General features: G+C 40.4%; 1 protein-coding gene across 3 annotated transcripts; it reads left to right on the plus strand.

Annotated features, from left to right (window-relative positions):
* The first annotated feature begins 2,041 nt into the window (after window positions 1-2,041).
* IL5RA (interleukin 5 receptor subunit alpha) lies at window positions 2,042-19,498 on the plus strand. Of its 3 annotated transcripts, XM_068694354.1 has the most exons (11): window positions 2,042-2,170; window positions 4,519-4,677; window positions 6,011-6,156; window positions 7,012-7,150; window positions 7,682-7,814; window positions 7,890-8,080; window positions 9,046-9,191; window positions 9,827-9,962; window positions 12,345-12,441; window positions 17,494-17,575; window positions 18,659-19,498. In XM_068694354.1, exons 2-11 carry the CDS (start codon window positions 4,596-4,598, stop codon window positions 18,749-18,751), a joined length of 1,245 nt encoding a protein of 414 aa, XP_068550455.1. In that variant the 5' UTR covers window positions 2,042-2,170; window positions 4,519-4,595; the 3' UTR covers window positions 18,752-19,498. The 3 variants fall into 3 exon arrangements, with proteins under 3 accessions (XP_068550455.1, XP_068550457.1, XP_068550456.1); XM_068694356.1 differs by lacking the exons at window positions 17,494-17,575; window positions 18,659-19,498 and adding an exon at window positions 15,287-15,528; XM_068694355.1 differs by lacking the exons at window positions 17,494-17,575; window positions 18,659-19,498 and adding an exon at window positions 15,037-15,280.
* Window positions 19,499-19,550: the final 52 nt, after the last annotated feature.

Here is a 19,550-nt window from a genome sequence, read left to right on the forward strand (position 1 = left end):
GAGATCACTTCAGCAATCACCAAAGCAGCGTTAAGCTTGGTGGTTGCTGAACTATCTCCAGTAACAACTCCTGGATTGATTTCCATCTTTAATGTGTAGAAATGTATGGACAATATGAGAGTCCTGGGGATTCGGCACAGCTCTGGGTATCTGTCATTCCCTCTTCAATCTGTCGTTCCCTCTTCACCAGTGCCATTTCACTGCTCGGCCGAGTGCACCTCCCCAGGGCAGGGCAGAGCAGCAGCTCTCCTCGCTCCTCTTGGCCCCACTCATGGCCAAGAGGCAGCTCACGGAGCCTGAGAGATTTGAGGGAGTGGAGCCTGGAGGAGCTCCCCCAAATACTAGTTAAATTGGGAGCTTGGTTCACTTTGAAGTTTCAAGCCTGAATAAATCTCTGTCTAGGCAAAGATTGCTACAGGATTGTACCTGAAAGGAGACATTGCGCAGATCTGTCCAGCCTTTCAAGTACCTAACAGATCAGCACCTCACTGTAGAAATCAGAATGCTTGTGAGCATGAAAGGTTTTTTTTGGGGAATGACCTATTCCAAAAAACATCTCAGGTTTACAATAACATAGGCCCATGTAAGAAGGTAAAAACATAACCTTTTTTTACCTTTTCTTTGTGACTACTTCTTTTGTTAAATATCCTGCCTCACCTTTAGAAATGATCTTTCTGCTGAAACATTGTGCTGTAGATGTTAGAGCTCTCTACACAGAAATTAGCTGTTTACTCAGAGAGATACAGATGTAGAAAATAGAGTGCCTAACTTAAACTCTGTGCCTCATGGTAGGATTCTGACTTTCATTCCCAGTTGATGTTTGTCTAAAGATGTCCAGTGATACAGTTTCTCTCCTATTCCTTTGTCTCCCTCGCCTCAGCAATGAAAACGTTCTCTAATATCTAACCTGAATTTTACCTGTCATCTTGTGCTTCTAGTTCCAGCCCAATGGACTTAGAAAATGTGTGAAAGCCTTAATATGAGCTCTAAGATTGCACTTCGCATATGCCTTCCCTTCTCTTGGTTTGAGGAGTTTCCATGCTGATAGTTCTTTGGCTTTTCCTTCGCTGTGTGCTAACCTGTCATCGTTTGCTCCATGTTTTTCTGAAGTGCAATACGTGAACTGGACACAGCACATGTGAGCAGAGGCTTTATCAGCGCTGTGCAGGGCGGAAAGATTACTTCCTTGTGTCTTGCAGAGGATGCTAGCTTTCAGCTGCCCCGGGGTACCTTTCTCACAAGTGCATGACATTGTTTACTCCTGTGCAGTTTATGGCCCACCAGGACCCCAGGTCCTTTTTGGCAGAACACATACCTAACCAGTTAGTGATTGACTATTAATAACTTGTGATTTGCAGTTTGTAGTGCCTAAATGTAGCTAAGAGCTTGTCCATACAGAATTGTGCCTGATTTTCACTGACTTGTCAAGAACTTGAATAATTCTTATATTATCTGCCAAAGCGCTCTCCTCTCCCAGCTTGCCACCTTCACATTTAGTTTATCTGCAGGCCAGGTTCCTAATGAAAATAAGTCATTAACCTTCTCACCTTTCCTATAAGTTGGTTACGAATAGCTGCACTTTCTGTAGGGTTTTCTCTAGGCCCCATGGATGGTTTCCACTGCTTGTCCTGGTTATGAGCCTGTTATCCAAACCCATGGATCACAGCTCTCTGCACGTGTTTAGAAAGCTGGTCTTGCTCTGATATTGGTAACTTCTCAAAATACCACTGGTTTCCACATAGCAGGATCATTGAACAAGATGCACAGTCTTCTGACAACATCAGGATTTGATTTTCTAGGGAGAAGAACAACTTGGAATATTGGCACTGGTCAGTAGGTAGCTGTCTGTAGGTTATTTCTTTGCAGTCCCGTGTTTAAACATTGCTTAACTCTTGCAAAGTTATTGGAGAATTATCAGACTATGGTATATAACCGTCAATAAATAAAGTAAGACTGTGTGCTAGAATAGAGCCTTCCACCCTGTGGTTAAATCTGTAGTTCCCTTTTTCAATGCATGCTTGTCTAACTTATCATCTGCTATCATTTCTGAAGTACCTATCACATTTGTACTTAAAAGACAGCAGTTATAAAAGAAACCCACAGGGAGATGACCCAGAGGACGTTTGAACAAACAGAGCAGGCTCTTCACGGAACTTTTGAGACTCCACAGGTAACCTTCTGGGATATGTGTTGTAGATTGTTGTTTTTTTTTTGCCTTGTTGTGCTTTGTTTGAAGACTGAAAAGGTCCCACTTTGAAAAGCCATTTTTTCATTATACTGGGAAATCCATCTGGAATCTGCTTCTGACCAGTTGCCTCTGAGATGGTGGAACATATGTCAGCTAAAAGAAAATCATTACCTTTTAGAGGCTATTTTCTATGGTTTAGATTTATACTGCACTTTAAGAAGGAATAAATTCCCCTTCGTGAAGGGAACGTATCTTTTACCTTCTGCTTATGACTTTTTACTGTATATAACCAAAACATAATATAATCAAGGCTTTTATTCATCCTGGGAAGTTATTATATCAATTTGTGTGAGGAGCATAATCCTGTTGTACATTTCTTGTTAACTTCTTTACTTAAATTACTTATTTTGATTTTATTTTCAGTAATTTATCACATGAAACACCCAGGTTATCACATTTTGTGGGATGTTCATTTACTCAGCTCACACAGCTATGGAAATACCTCTTCCAAAAGTTAAATTTCAATGTTAGGCTGATAGCAAGAAAAAGAAAAGTAACATTTTTGAAAATAAGGTAGAGAAAAATAAAATGACAAGAAAAACAAGAATAATTATTAAAATCCAGTCTACATTATAGTAATATTTTATACCAAATTACAAATTAGCAACTGTTTGCCAGGAAATGTTAGATCTCTGTCTAATAATCGTATGCTTTTAGACAGCTAAAGTACTTCTGAATCAAAAGTTGATCTTTATGGTCTTTTCAAAAGTACAAGGAAAAGAATGTGCCTAAGAAGAATCAGAATACTTACTTTTTGAGGGCAAAGTAGAAAACGTTTAGGCAACTGAAGCCAATATAAGCAAAGGAAGGAGAGTGTCAGGTTTTTAGTTGTGCTGAATGTCAGAGCCATCCTGAAACCAACGTACCAACGTACTGAGATTACTCAAGTTAGTAGATGTGAATCCTAAGCAGTTGTAAAACATGAAGCTTTCTAAAGATTTTTTTTTAATAGTGTACTGAAGTGATTGCTTTAAAAAAAAAAAAAAAAAAAAAGTACATCCAAAAGTTACAATCCAAAAAGAACAGACTTTTTATGAATGGTAGTGTGATCGAGTCTTAGTGGCATTGTGTAAGCATAAATGTATGGTGTCTATAATAATTACCTGGTTGCGATTCACATACATTTTGGAATAACCAAAATGTCTTTCAATAACCCAGCTTACATAAAAGCAAGCCCTAACTCTCCAGGAATAATGCGTTAGAAAACTCCAGAGGTTCAATTAGCCTCGTACACATTTTGGCTAGCAGAATACTAGATACATACGGAATACGAATATAGATAATGAGTGGACTTGGACATTAAGAAACACACTGTATTGTGGATTATGCATCATTTTAATGAACTAAGCATTCATACACCATTTTTAAAAATAGTTACTGCATAGCAGAAGTACCCCAACTGTGATCAATTGGATTGCTTCCAGTCTCTGGGTTATTTATTGGAGGTTCACTGAGAACTGATGGGTTAAAGATGCTTTCTCTGCTCATTACCATCTGAAAATATTATGTTTTCCACACAAGAAATTGCTATAGATGCCCCAGGGAAGCAGTATGATTGGGCTGGGAGGGCGTATTTCTCTTCAGTAAGAACATTTTGGAAAGCTGCTGTTCTGTATTTCCATGTTGTTTATATTAGGTTATACATGAATGATAAGACACAGATTTTTCCCCCCAGTACTTCATGAAACAATCTGTAGGAAGCATAAGAACATGCTGTTTTTAAGCATTAAAAATAGTCGGTCATTTAAATTAGAAACAAACAAAATCGTTTCTCTTACACCCCATAATTAACACTGGAGAATTAGCCTTGAGGTGAGCACTGAGACAGCTTCTTTAGTGAGCGTTATTGAAACAGAAACTGGAAAGTACATTTGAGTAAGTAGTCATTTTATATCTAGTGGCAGCTAAAAATATAGATATTTCTGTTCTTGGAGTAAAGGGGACTCCACTGAAAGCCAATATACCTGTACCTGACTTCCTGCTCTCTGTGAAGAGATGTGGTAGCTCCGTGACTGCTGCTCTGAACATTCACACATGACAGTGTTGAAAACAGTAGCTTTTTCAAGGGGGGGCTGACAAAAGCAAAGGGAGCAAAATGAGATGTGGTGATTGGTACTTAAGTTAGATTTGGCTGCAGCAAGATGCATTTTCCTGCAAGGGAACGAGAAAAGTCTATGCAGTTTCATCCTTTTGATCATGTGGCTATATCAGCACTGTGCTCCATGATTTGTACATGTATGCTTAATGCTTGGGCTTGGGTTTGTTTTTAGCTCTCAGCATCTGATGTAAAATGATGGCAAGCCACGTACACTGATATACAGTCATTCTCCTTGACCGTCTAAACATTATGACCAGCATGATGAGAGTTTGTCTGATCCTCCTTTGGACAATGATCGTGGTTCAGCTACATGTACCTCAAGGTAAAGCAGGTAAGGTGTGTTCCTTCCTACCAACGTGGTGCTTCAGCACTGGGGTGACCAAGGCCCCACGAGGTGTTAGTCAAATGTGCTGTTCTACATGTAAATGAGACAGGCCATGGCATGCCCTGACGAGAGGCCCACAGATGTCCATGCTGTGTTAAGATGCTTCCTGGGATCATTTTACCCTATCTCTGTGAGATTTCTCCCAGCCAGTGTCCCAGGACTGCTCCCAAGGGCAGTCTGGATCACCTTTGCTGTGAGGGGAGGTGTGCGGGGTGTGTAGGTGCAAGCTGTGTGCCACCAGGCCTCCAGGGTGACAGTGCCTCCTGGCCTGGTTTATTTAATGATGTAAATCTGTGCAGAACAACAGCGTTGTTCAGGACTGCAATTTTACTTCCAGGAATAAAACTAGACTTAGCTGCAGAAACTTGATGACATAAAGCATCATTGGCAGCAGTCCTGGTATACCAAGAACCTTAATGTTGACCTTTTTTTGCGGACATCTCAACAAAGAACATTTTAAAGAAAGCAGTTCAAGGAAGTTTGTGTCAGGGTTTTCTGACTCTTTATGAGGCAGTTTTTCTAATGCGAGGCACTTGTTTGAAAATGGAACAAATGGGCATTAAAAGCTGCCTGAGAGATGGCAAATAAGGGAGGACGGGCTCTGAAGAACTCTAGAAATGGAGGGGAGTAGATTGATTATTTCACTGTGTTGCTATTTATATGCTAACATTTTCCCCCAGCATGAGACCTTCATTTCCATAAGAGCTCCAGGAATCCCTCTTGCCCTGTCATTTTAAATTATCATTCCCATCCTTCTATGTTTTCTTCCATTTGTGCTTAATTCCTCTGTTCATCATACTTTTGTTTCTCTCGTGTATGACTTCTTGTGGCTGTCAGCCTTCACTTAGAAAGCCCCCACGTCATGCTGTTCTGCCAGCCTGTGTGGGTGAGAATTGATCACACGGCTGATCACTTGATCGGCCCCATTCAGTATGGATGCCCAGCGCCTATGTAGCTGTCAGGATCAAGGTTGAAAAACCTGAAACTAATTAATAAGAGAAATGCAATATGTCATTGTGATTTACAAGTTGAAACTGTTGTAAAAAGTCATTTTTTAAGCTAAGTTTTATGTAGACTCTTATTTGATGAAGTTTTGGGTGTTACTTAAAGATACTTTTCAAATATTAGAAACATTTTGTTAGAAGCTGTTGAGAGAATACAATATTGAAATAAAATCTGTTATGGTTTTCTTCTACTACCCTTTACTTATAAATAGCTAGTGGTCTAAACAATGCACTGCATTATTGCATTGTGAATATTTTTGTTTTCTTCCTTACAGTTCAGGTTTTCCCACCTGTTAACTTTACCCTTACGGTCTCTGCATTAGCTCGAGTACTTCTGCGCTGGAAGCCAAACCCCAATCAAGAACAAAAAAACTACACTATTAGATATGATGTGAAAATCTTAGCTCCTGTGTCGGAAGAGGTAAAATTAAGTCCAGTATCCTAAGAAGTCTGAATTCCTGTTATGGCAGCAAATCAGAGTGCAGTATGTGTGATATGTCTCTTGAATGATTGACATATTGAGTCACTTACTCTCTTCCACCATAAACTAGTACTTTGAGCACTGTGCTTTCATCTGTGCTTATGGGTACAGTTCTGCTGGGACAAGGGTTAGGAATTGCCCAGGGAATTGGCAGTTTCTGCAGCATTCATCTCGAAGGGAAAGCTGTAGACTGGGTTTACGTGATACTGCTCCCCATTCCAGTCAGTTTATTTAATGGTAGGTTATCGTTAGATTAATGCTAGGTTAGCGTTAAAATGTTAGACTGTGTTTTGCCACAGCTATGCATTATAGGCAAATTTAGGTAAGATAAGGGTCCTGTTGTCTTGACTGAGAAACTTTAAACACTTGTGTGGGTTATTTGTGCTGTCTAGCTTTATACATTTAATATAACGAGCTCAGCTATCTAGCTGGTTTGCCTCTGCTCCTGACACTAGATGGCTGGTTTGCTCCTGTGGGCTATTTAAAGCAACTAATTTAAGGCTTTGCTGTGAGTCACGATCTACAGGACTGCTGCTGTGGAAGCACAGGATGGCCAGGGCCAAGCTAAGCGATGAGCAGGTACACACTGCCTTCAAGGTTTCAAGTAACCATATAGTGAGGCAGTTGCTAAAGGCCCACCCTTTGTAGAAGATCACTCTCTGCAGGTCCCTTAATTCAGCTTCCATCATGTGTTGCTTTATTATTATTATTATTATTATTATTATTATTATTATTATTATTATTATTATTATTATTATTATTATTATTATTATTTATTTATTATTTTTATTATAGTATGATACAAAGAAGACTCACAGTTTCCAAACAGCTGTACTTCACAATGGTTTCTCTGCACACATTCGGACATTACTTTTCCATAATGGCCTTCAGATGACAAGTGACTGGGTGACAGCAGAACTCCAGCCTCCACCAGGTAAGAAGAAACGTGAGGGAGGTCTGAAGTTTGTGTTCTGTACTCGTCTGTGGACTAGACATCAAAAGGTGACAGGTTTAATACTAAATGGCAGTTTCCCCTACACCTGCTATGTTGGTTTTACCAAACTATTTAGTCCAGGCCTTTCTCTACAGCTGTGAAGCCTGGAATATAATCTGGAGAGGCACAACATGGATAACTCATACAAAAAGTTTCTAAAAATTCCTTGCTAAGGCAAAGATAACCTACTTTCATACGTTTTATGATAATGAAATATGATATTGCCTTGAATTACAAGGTGTATGTGAAATATGTAATGCTGTGTGGTATAGCTTTACTTACAGTGGCTAGGAATATTCATCCTTCCATTGCTGATAGAATCGTGTGATATATAAAACACAAAGAAAATATACAACGTAGATAAAACATACCAAAGAGTTTAACCAGTGTCTTAGAAACACAATTTTCTTACAACTTCTGTAATTAGTTATTTTTCTTGTTTTTCTGTTTTATAATTCTGTGATTCTATAGGTGCTGCAAATACAGCTGTCACTAATTTGTCCTGTGCTACTCAATTCACCATTTTTAGTACCGTTTCTCTCCACTGCACTTGGCTTCCTGGCAAAGGGGCCCCAGAAGATACCAAGTACTTTCTATTTTACAGGTTGGTGTCTTCTCCCAATTTACTCAGCAACAAATTTCTTTAAGAACATCATTTATCACAAATGTTTTAATTTAGGTATGAGACCTGCACTGAAGAATGTCAAGATTATATCAAAGACAAGTGGAACAGGAATATAGAGTGCAGATTTTCAGTGACTCATATTATTCCTGATGAGATCGACAAACTCATTGTAATACATATTAATGGGTCTAGCAAGTATGCTGCAATCAGACCTTTTCAGCAATTATTTAACCAAAATGCCATTGGTGAGTAGAAATGCATTAAAAAAAAAAAAGTAAATGTCTAGCAGGGTTGTCAAAAGATTTGTAAATTAATATTAGTGAACTGAATTGTCCTTGATGCAGGTGAAAGCATGTGCTGGTTTTGCGTGGATGTCAATGAAACTGGAAGGGAGGATGAGACAGAAACTGATGGCTTCAACTAATTTAGATTTTAATAATTTGTTATAGAATGACAAAAATTGAAAGAAAAACTAGAAAGAGAATTAATATTCTGTAGCCTAAGGATTATTTAAATATACATTTTCTATTGAGTTAATTAATATACCTTCAAGTAGTTTTTACTACCTTTTGTTTTACATCTGTTCTTTAAAAGGAACACAACGTTCAGGATAACCATGTCTTAAAGGAAGGCATTAGACTATAGAATAAAAGGCGTTAGCCATCAGTCTCTTCAACCCAAGGAATTTATTTTCCTTCATCATTAGTTCCATGCCTTTCACTTTTTTTGTACACATGTAACATTTCCCTTTCTCATAGCTTTATTAACATATAAAACGTTTGACATCGTTTCTTTTTAGAAATCAGCCTCGTAATAGTTGCCGATCTATTTCTATGATTTTTCCCCCATTTTCAGCAACTTCCCTTGCTGCATTTTCTTTTTATTTTTAATAAAAAGATTTTTTTCTAAACAGTCTATTATTAATTTCATGCATTTGTGAAAAATAATTTAATAAATACCTCCCCCCCAGTAATCTACTTTCTGAAAGCTTTTAACTGGATTTTTAAACTGTTTTCCCTTAATTATTTTCTGTAATATAGTTATTCCTCCCAAATCCTTTTTTTTTTCTTTTTTTTTTTTTTCCCCAAAATGTGAAATAAATTCAAGGATTATAGGTCCTACTTGGAAACACTATCAAGTTCTAAACTGCTCCAATTGTTAGAATTTTAGCTTTGCTCTATAAATAACTGGCATGATTTTCTTTTTGTAGAAAAAGTGAATGTTCCCAGAAATGTCTCTGTATTCTTAGAGCAAAATGATCTCCTGGCCACATGGGAGAAGCCAATTTCTCCTTTCTCTAAAGAGTGTTTTGAATATGAATTTTACCTCATCAACTTGAAGACAGGTAACGAGCAGGTAATTGCTTTTCTGGTGCCCAAGTATTACGTCATGATCCCTCCTCTGAGCTGAGTGTCCTCAATAGCTAGAAGTTGCCTTTATGCAGCCTTGGAAAAAAGCCTCGTATTCATGGATATGGTACAAATTTAAAATAATTTTAAATAAAACCTGCATCAGTGCATTTTTTGAAACTATGGATTATTGGTGAAACTCGTGTCCCATTTGTGACTTTGGTTCAACAAAGCCAAAGTCTCATCAGTTTGCACATTTTAATTCTTCTTTTGGATATCATTTATGTCTACAACAAACTATTTCCAAGACAGCTTGGAAAACTGAAGGACAAAAAGGAAAGTTTTATTGCATCTAGCTTTAACAGGATGAAGGTGGAAAATTCTGAAACTCCAGCATGAAGCGTCTTAAGGAAGAATCCAAAATGAAGCATCTTTCAAAAACTTTGCCCTAAGACATAGGTGTATTAGGAGAGAAATTACACTTACAAATAGAGTTATTTCTTCAAAAGCAAGGCCTGATGCTCACTCTTAGTTTAGTAAAGATCTTTTTTAAAATAAAAAGATGAAAAAGATTTTTTTTTTTTTGCCTGAGTTGCCTAGCCATAAGTAATCTACAACAGTATGATATTGTTTTTCTAACAGATATGGAACATATACTCAAATGAATTCAGATTAAGGATTGACGTTACCTGCAAGTATTCCATACAAATAAGAGCTAACCATCATATATGTTGTAGAAGAGGATTTTGGAGTGACTGGAGTGAAATTCTTTATGTTGGTAAGAATGATATGCCCTTGTCTTGTAAAAAAAAAAAATACATTGTAGTAATTAATACATTAGAAATAAAAAATATCCCCCCAACTTTTGAACATGTAGATTATTATTATTTTTTTAAGCAGTTTGTTGTTTGTATATGCTTATGTTTTCAGAGTCTACATCTACTTTAGACTAGCTTAAGGCCCAAGTTCTAGCTAAGGCCTTTTAATTACATTACTTCTTTAGTTTTCACATATATTTCCCTGGCATGCACCATGATACTCATGCTGGAAGTTAATATGAGTGGTCATGTCAATTACTACTTTATTAGAGCTATCATAAAAAAATAAATAAAATAGAAAAATGAAAACAAAACCAAAACCACAACAAAAACCAAAACAAAAACAGCATGATTTTAGCATCTTTGGAACATAATAATTTGCCCCACTTTGTTCTGTATTTTCTGCTTGCTGAACATGGCTTTTTTTTTCTTTTTCTTTTCTGGAAATAGCAGTTTTCTTATCATGGCACGTTATCGACTGTTTGTTCATAGACATCCTGCTTTGCTGTTATCTTTTGAGTTTCTTCACTTCCTGGTTTTCACAAAAAGAAAAAAAAAAAAAAAAAGAAAGTAGTCCCTTACTCTCTCCTGTTTACTATACTTTTTCCTGTAGCAGCAGTCTTCTGACTTTGCTAAAAATTGAAATATAATTCTGCTTCCTTTCCTTGAGCTGTGGTGATCAAACCAGATTCAGTGCAGCCATATGATGCCAAAAAGAGCATTGTGAAAGTGGATCTTGATGCCATCTGTCTCTGAGAGGTTGGTTGGAAGCACTACAGTCAGACAAAGCTAGATACAGAAATCATTAATGCAGCTGAGTAGGCCGGCCGGCCTTATTAACTATGCATGACATCAAATCTGTGAGATGGTAGGTACCTGTGAATAGCCACTGCCACGGCTCACAGTTTAAAAGAAAATCTATAGGTCAAGTTTGGGGCAGAGAAATACCTCGCAGCACATTTGTGCTGTCCTGATTCTGCTTTCCCAGCAAAGCTGAAGCATTTGAAGGCACCTCTACAGCAGCTCAAGTGCTTTTGGAGCCATCTCTGTTGTGCAGAGTGATGATAACTGGGGAACCTGGGAACATCATCGTTACAGACTCCTCCACTAATGCTCAGCAAATACTGAATATGGGAAATCCACTGGGATGATTAAAAAAAAAAAAAAAAAAAAAAGATAAAAAGAAAGTTAGTCTTCCAATAAAAATTACTAAAGCCTCAAACATATCCAGGATGGGCCTTAATACTGGCTTGGCTGGGAATAACCCAGCTGTGTTGACAGTTACACCTCAAATCCTACTTTCTTGAATGAAAATTAGCCATCCTATCATGCTTGTTGAAAAGCTGTGTACCACTGCCACAGTGGTACAAAGGCTCAGGATGGATCCACACAGGCATGCTCGTGACATTGCCCTGGTCGTGGGGCCTGCTGTGCCGCTGCAGCCTCTGGTGGAGATGGCAGGCTCAGCTCCCTGTTTCTCTGAAAGAAATCAGGCCAAAATTGAATATTGTTTTGTCTGCAGCACCAATAAACCCATCAGGCCTGCTGCTGGCCGATTCATGTCCTCTCAATTACCTGGTAATGGCAGAGCTGACATCCTGATGCATGGGACAGGTAGTTATCGGAAGCACACACGGACTCAGCAACCTTTTGAAAATGCAGTTCAATGTAAATGCTTTTGTTATATGGCATAATATGGCACAAAATAATGGTCGTGGTCACTAAGCATGCCTTTTTAAAATGGAAACGTTGACCTTGATAGAAATACCTGTCTGCTCCCAGGCAGAGGCAGTAGAGAAATTCTCCCTGAGGAAATGTAGCAGCAACAGCTCACAAGAAAAATAGGGTGTTTCAACATCTTTTTTTGCAGGGAAGTTAACAAAGTCAGAGAAGTGTAGTTGTTGGCTAGAGAGAATTAACAGAAATGAAGAAGGGTTTAATGGAGAACAAACAGGTTGTGCCTGAGGTTATAAGCAAGCAGTGCCTCTGCTGGGTACCAGCCATGCGAATACAGCACGGCGTGGTGCATCCCGGGGTGCGGTGTAAAGCAGCCTGGCATCCTGGTGGTACTGGCAGAGCAGGCACTTCATGCTTCTCGGCTTGGTGGCAATAAAATGAAAGAAATGTATTGATGAAATCAAAAAGTCATCTTCATGGCAACTATTCTTGAAGCTCTACACTTCAGTTTTAAACAGAGGTAGCAGGTCTTCATAGTTTGTGTGTTAAACTGTGATCTGAATATAAAACAGCTGATGAAACCTTTTGTAAAAGTGTGCTTAAAAATAACCTGTGATAAAGTGCATGTTTTATATATATTATTTTTTTTTTTTCTTGAAACTCAGGAGAAAACAAACAGGAGAATTTCATAGCCTGGATTCTGGCTGTGCTCTGTGTGTCCATGTGTGCTACAATCGTGCTTGTTGGTATAATATGCAAAATGTAAGTATCAATAACTTCGTTGTAATTACAGTGTAACTAAGTAGTAGGTGTTGAACAGGTGTGGGGTGACATTAAAAGCTTTGCTTAATTTTCAGGAGGGGCACCAAGTTCAGTATTCAAGCATAATTATGCAAAGCAAAAGTACCGAATCCTCATTACACTACATTACAGTACATCCTCATTAATTATTTATAATAACATTCAGCAAAATTGGAGAGGTAAGAGGGTTGTTCAATTTAATTTTAAGAAAAAAAAAATATATGTATATATATACTGAGTTAGGAGAATTTCTTAAAAACCTGTTTGTCCACATCTCATTTCCTCACTTAAATGGGTATTGTTGGGTCAACAGTTTCCACAGGAGGATTCTGTCTTTAACCCTGGTGAAACTGCTAAGAGCGTCTTTCATGGCTAAAATGTACAGTCCAGTATTTTCTCAGTCATGTCTACATCAGCCTGTACAACTACACTCAATACTGGGCCCCAGGCATGTGGTCTGAATTACAGGTGACATCAAGTAGTGTGGTAGATGCTCTGAAGATGTAGAAATTCTGGTCCTTTGAGCTTGTTGCTCCTCCTTACCCCTTATCAGGAGGAAGTGTATTGAACTGTTGCTTGTTATGAGCTTTTTAAACTATTTGTTTAGCTTATTTTTAAATACTACAGAGGCTATAGATGCCAAAACAGATGCTTTATAGCCCAGCTTCCCAAAATGTGCTGTAAAGAAACCAGCTACATTGGATTTCTGTAGCAGTGACTGATCAGGTCATAAGTGATGAATTAAAGAATCAATGTAATTACAAGCTTCTTCCCTGAAACATGGAGCAAGCAGCAATTATCAGGTCCACAATAAACACAGCTCCCAGTAACTTAGGCGCTGTCCTCAACTCTGCTACTTATTTTAATTAATTTCTTTAGTGCCTTTTAAATTATTGGTCATCCTGATAGGTCCATGACTATTTTCCTTTTTTATCAAATAAAGAAGGGTCTCTCCAGGAATGTTATATTAAAATAAATGTTATTAACTCTCCCAAAGCATCTGATATCCATAATAACCTGTTCTTAAGTTAATTTAGTTAGTCTAGCAGGTCTCAACAAATAATTGTCTTTGGAAAAAGAAAGATTAACTATACAGAGAGTTTATATTCATATTGCATTCATATACACATGTTCTTAAGCAGCCTTAGTATGTTGGATATCTCCAAACCCCCCTTGCAAACATCACAGATACCTGTATGGACTGACCTCTCTGTATGGCTGTAGGTCCTCCACTGCTCTGTCACCAACTTGATCAACTCTCTCCTCTCTCTTTGGGATAGCCACGAACATCTTTGTCCAAAAACAGTTAGTAGCACTCATAACGCTCCTTGTTGTCCCATGGAGTTTAGCAACTATTTGGATATTATGCAAATGCCCTTGAAAAGAGATGGGGAAGAAATTGGTATAGATTTCTACTCAAAGACTGGCTTGAAGATGCTGTACTAATGCATTTTATGAACTTTAATCCACTGGGCAAATTTAAGCTAGCATTTCCAGTATCAGATGTTTGACACTGGTAGCTTCTAGGATTTTCTCTCTGCCTGACTGGTGTATAATTCTCTAGCACCCAAAGGCTCATTACATACCATCTTTGCCAAAGTGATTAAAGTTTTATCTGCCTGCTGTTTCATGGTTTTGCTATCTTTCTTCTGTCCATCCCTGGCAGTTTCCTACTCAGTACCTTGTCACTTCTCTACTCCATTGTCCCTTTCTCTAGTCCTCCAGCCCACCCTGGGAGGAAGTGCGAAAAGATGAAGCGTAGTGCTTAGCCTGCACGTTTATTGAATGTGCAGATATTAAAAGTAGAACAGGTTCCCTAGATCACAATTTCATTATTACCCTCTTTCATTTTTACTGCTGTTGAAAATTCATGAAGTGTACCATGCAATTCAAGCCACAGAATCATTTCAAATTTCATACAATTTGAAGGCATTATAAAGAATTTCATTACACCAAAGACTTCTATAAATTTTTCTGTATAATTCTTGGTGACTACAATCATCGGAAATAAAGACCACTGCTTGGGAAAAAAATATCCCAAGGCAAGATAGCCCTCTGGGACTGTTTGGATAGTTGCAGTAGCTGATGGCAATATTTTCTTGATAAAAAGTACAATCGAATGCTTCCCTAGTTTGCCCTCTGTCTTCATGAATGAGCATCTTCTGTACCTCCTTAGGCTGTGCCTCAGAATACCACTTTCTCCTGGAGGTGAGCCCACAGGAGGATGTAGTTAACAACTTGCCCCTAGCTGCTCTCCACTTAACTGAAATCAGGCCAGTGAGCAGCCCTGTGTGCCCTGCAATCAGAGCAGTCATCCGGCCCTCCACCAGGTTCCCCTCCCTCCTCTGCATGCCACACCAGTCCCTGACCAGCAGTCACCAGCCACCCGCTACAGGGAAGTCCTTTGGAAAATGTCACAAGGAATCTCTGGGGAGGCAAGACACTAGAAAAGGCACTCCAACATACTGTGAAAAATGTTTTATCAGCCTCATTGTAGAGGTTAGAAGAGGGAAAAAAGAGCATGTTCTCTTACTTATCTCTCTTTGTTTATCTTAGGCCTTTTAATGCCACAGCCCATGGGAAAGTGGCAAATTTCAGCAAGAGAGACAGCACAATAGCTAGAGTGAAAAAGCTGAAACACCGAGTTAAGCCACAAGGAAGGGTCCTGTAGAGTGTTTCTAAAGCCTGAAGGTGCAAATAAATGCTGATGGAAAGGGCCATGATCTTACCCGAATAGAGGCAAACACAGATGTCGGGAAAACTTTCTTGGACAAAATATTTTAATCACTTAACTCCAACTTTTCAGTGTCCTGCCAAAAAAGACCAGGACCATACTGAGAGCATCACTGTAAGCACCCCACCACCGCCTCACTGCAGACTCTTGCACCTGAGGGGCATGCAACCACCACGAACCCGTGTGCTTCGGCCTCATTTCTGCTGAGTGTTTGTGCACCTCTCCTTAAGTGACATGTAACTTACGCTTTTTGGTGACTCAATAAATAATTTTGGTACGGCTCCATCAAAATCTTTCATTGATAAACAGCACAACTAGAAATGTGTCCCTGCTAGGAGCTGGGGGGAAGAGGTAGAGGACAGACCAGGCCCTTGCTTTGCCCCCAGAAGTGCCAGGCCTGCTGCACACCTCGCTACCAAGGGCCCTTTCAGATCCACCCTGTAGGAAGTGATCCTGTTTCTGTTGAGCATAATAAATTATTTAGATTACATTAGATGTGTCCTTATCTAATCTATATCCTAATCTAATCTAATGTCATGTCCCGGTGTAAACCTGGTTTCAGAAAGCAAAATGAGCCTTTGTCATGTCACAAGGCAACTAAACTTGCACAGCAGTAGCAAAGTAGATTATTGGCTTTCTCCACACAAAACCTTCTCATGGTCAAGAAGAGAGGCCTTCATTTTGACCCTGGATTAGCTGCTCTTGTTGGAGTTTGAAGCTGAATCCAGGGTCTGTCTGGAATTAGTAACCAGGACAAAGGTGAAACCATAAGGCCTCTGGGGCCTGGCCCCTGGAAAGCTGGGGAATTGCGATGGAGTGAGGAGCCATGGAGTACCTACACACTGCTTTTCCTCCCCGTAGTCTAGGTTCTGGCTTCACACCCCCTTCATAGACCCCGGTCCATGTGCAGCAATGGGGAGACGTCCCATAGTTTGCTTGGTCAGGTCTTCTGTTGTGCCAGCAGCCGTACGTCCCTTCCCTTCACCAAGTAATTAGTTATGCAGCAATGTCTCCTTCGAGGCAGCAGCAGCTCAGCCAGGAAGTTTTAGCTCTAAACTGATAGTCAGAAAATACTTTGAAGAAACTCTTGCACGGGGAGGGTGTGGGAGAGAGGGAGAGAGATGAGGATTTTTTTTTTCTATCTCAGAATGAAAGCTATGGAAAAGAGTAAGAGAGCAGCAGGAATTTATTTTAGACTCCCTGCTGAGGAGGAATAACAGGATAAAAGAGAACTTGACAGAAATCAGAAAGCTTTCAAAAGAATAGTCATAATAACATAAGCGCTCGGCTAACCAGGCACCAGGCAGAATTGTCACCAAGTGACCCGGGCAGGAGCAGCCCTGCCCTCGGTCCCAGCAGCAAGGAGGCAGGAGGGCTGCTGCCAGGCCTCCACACCTGGGCCACGTCTCTGCTTCATGGACATCAAAGCATCTCCGCACACTAATTCTGGGCGAAATCCTCTGATCTCCAGTTAGGCCATGTTCCCATTAAAACCTGACCCTACTTAAACCTCATGCTATGCAGAGGTAGAGACAGTGAAGGCATTTTAGTGACTGAAATGCAAACTCTGTACGCTGGGGTGTATCAAAGCCAAGAAAACGTTTGCTCGGCAGCACTTGCTATCACAAAAGTACCTATGCCTAGTACATTTAGCCAGGCTAAAGAGCGTCGGGCAGGACAGGAGTGTCTCAAAGGGTTCTAGCAGGATGAGTTATTATCCCGCTAAGTGGAACCGTTTACTTGTCAGCCCTCTCTGGCCCCACTCCTTGCCTCCTCCGTGCTCCCTCAGTGCACAATTATTTGCACTTGCTCTCCTACCATAACGCAGAGGCAGATTATGTCCAGAAACCATCATCTGAGCAAGAGGCAGCCTGTCCTGTATGTCCAAACAAGGCACATGACAGCGCAGCCCTTGGGAAGCAGCTGTGTGTGAGCAGAGATGAGCGCAATTAGTTTCTCTCCAAGATGGGGCTCTTACTGCCTTGCTGGATGCGGCAGCGCCCCGGTTCTCCACTACAGCTGCAGGGGACAGGCTGTTGGGGCCCCTCCTTTTTGTCATCCACTTATCCCCAGGGTCCAGAAGTGTCCAGTGGACCATTACTCTCTGCTCTGATCCCTTTGAATCCAGTGCTGCTGCTTCCAGCTGCAGATGCAGGAGGGGAGCAGGAGGGCTCACAGGGTATGACCTGGCTTCTCAGGGAGAAATGCGCTGCTTGTCAGATGCTTCATCCATCAGAAAGAGCAGTCCTTTCATAGCCCTCTGCCACTGTTTTTCACAGGAAATTTGTGTGGCGTAAACTGTTTCCACCAATTCCAACACCCAGCAACAAGTTCAGAGATCCCTTTCCAAATGAGTATGAGGTAAAGTAACATTTTTATTTATTTTTTTTAATGATTGAAGGAACATTTGTGCTTTTGTGCTGCTCTTTCCCTGTAGGACTATCAGCACAGTCTGTTACTGCTGAGTTACAGCCTTTTGACCTCTTAGAATTTCTAATGTCAGCATTGAATGTGGGCTCAGTTGCCAAATGTGTTGTGCAAAACCTGCCAAATGGGAAATAGGTGGGTGCAGATAGTGTAACGCCATGCGTTGCCTTACCTATGGTGTCCCATGGAGTCAGCCCTCACATTTAGCCATTTGGGAAGCTGTGTGTGTAGGGTCAGAGCCCACCCGGCTTTGGGACCACCTCCTCTGCCAGGGGGCCAGAGCACCACAGATCCCAGCCTGCAGTAGCCCTTGGTTTGACCTTGTTTGTGGAGGATAAAAAACAAATGAAAATAAGCCCAAAGGGGAAAGGCCTATTCCAGACTTATTCCTTCCAGGGGAAGGATTAAGTGCTGCTGTCTGGTTTCTATCATGCAGGGCATTTCAGCCACAGGGTGCTGTACCTGTGGCTCTGCCTTCTGCACAGAAAGCCGCTGGAGCTGCTCCTTGCAGGTGCCCGGCCAGGCAGAGCCCTGCCTTGGCAGGGACTGCAGCTTGGCTCCTGGAGAGCTGATTTATTCTGTGAAACCTAACAGTGAGAAATGCTTGGGTCCTACTGCTAAGCTGGTTTTAAGCCTTATTATGCTTGCTGTCACTTCCTGGTAAATACATTTGCCTTACAGATAAGATAAAACTCCTCATTGTCTGCTCAAGGGAAGTGCTGCTCAGTAACTTGATTTTAATTTGTCCCCTCAGAATACTGGTTTGATTTTCTGGGCATGGTTATTATTCCATGGTCTGGTCAAGGAAACAGGCTTAAAAGATTATAGTATAATGTTTGTTTTTAATTAAAGTTGTTGCTGTAAAATAATATGACTTAGGGTATCACACATAAGAACATGAAAAATAGCAAATATCAACACTGCAGCTAGAAAATGTGAGCTCACTTAGCTAATGGAGTTAGTTGATAACCTCTGCTTACCTGCAGTTAGCCACCTAAATCTCTGCTTGCTTTTCAGAGAGCACGCACCTGCACCAGCGAGACAGAGACGGAGCTCGTCAGCTTCGACGAAGATCTCTCCTGCAGTGCCCTGGATGACTTTGTCTTCTGAAGCAGCACAGGCTCACACAGCAGGGCCACGCCAAGTCCCAGGGCACCCCACGTGGGGATGAGCTGCCCCACAGAAAGTCATGGTGTAAGCAGGGTGTAAGTGCACGGAACTAGTGCCATGGTTCTTGCATGAAAAAAAAAAATCCTGGAAAAGAGCTGGTGGCTTTTTTTGGTAGGTAGCTTAGTCTTTTGGATTTTTTTTTTTGTTTGTTTTAAATACTTCTGACAACTTAAAGATGTAAAAATGCAAATCGGGATTTTTGTGTAGCAGTAAGGTACATGGTACTGGTGCAGGCAGTAAGGTACATGGCTGGGGCCCCTGGCAACTGGCAACTGTTCTGGGAAATAGCCATGAAACCCTGCAGAAAACTGACAGACAGCTCCTTGAAAAAGAAAGAAAAAAAAAAAAAGGAGAAAAAAAAAGGGCACATACTGATAACTTTCTTCAATTGCATCTAGAAAACACAGCCTGGGAATGCAGAGTTCTCAATTACACATAATTACAGAAAGTTGCCATGGAACTCTTGGTGGTTTTAACAGGGCTTTCTGAGACAGGAGCTGGACGACTCCTTTTTTTGTAATTTTAAAAATCCAAGCTCAATATTGCAACCTGTTTTTCTTACCTATCTGTTGTTCCATCTTAAAGGAACCTAGTCTGGATCATTGTGGGTTTCTGTTTGTGCTTTGTGTACTTCTGTTGTGTAATCCACTAAGCAAGTTAACAAATAAACCTCCTGCCTGAAACTGCTTGCCCCGCTCAGGCTTTGAACTCATCCGCTGCTGACCACGATGCTCTGCTC

Source organism: Anas acuta, chromosome 11, assembly GCF_963932015.1.
Source record: "Anas acuta chromosome 11, bAnaAcu1.1, whole genome shotgun sequence".
NCBI classification, from domain to species: domain Eukaryota; kingdom Metazoa; phylum Chordata; class Aves; order Anseriformes; family Anatidae; genus Anas; species Anas acuta.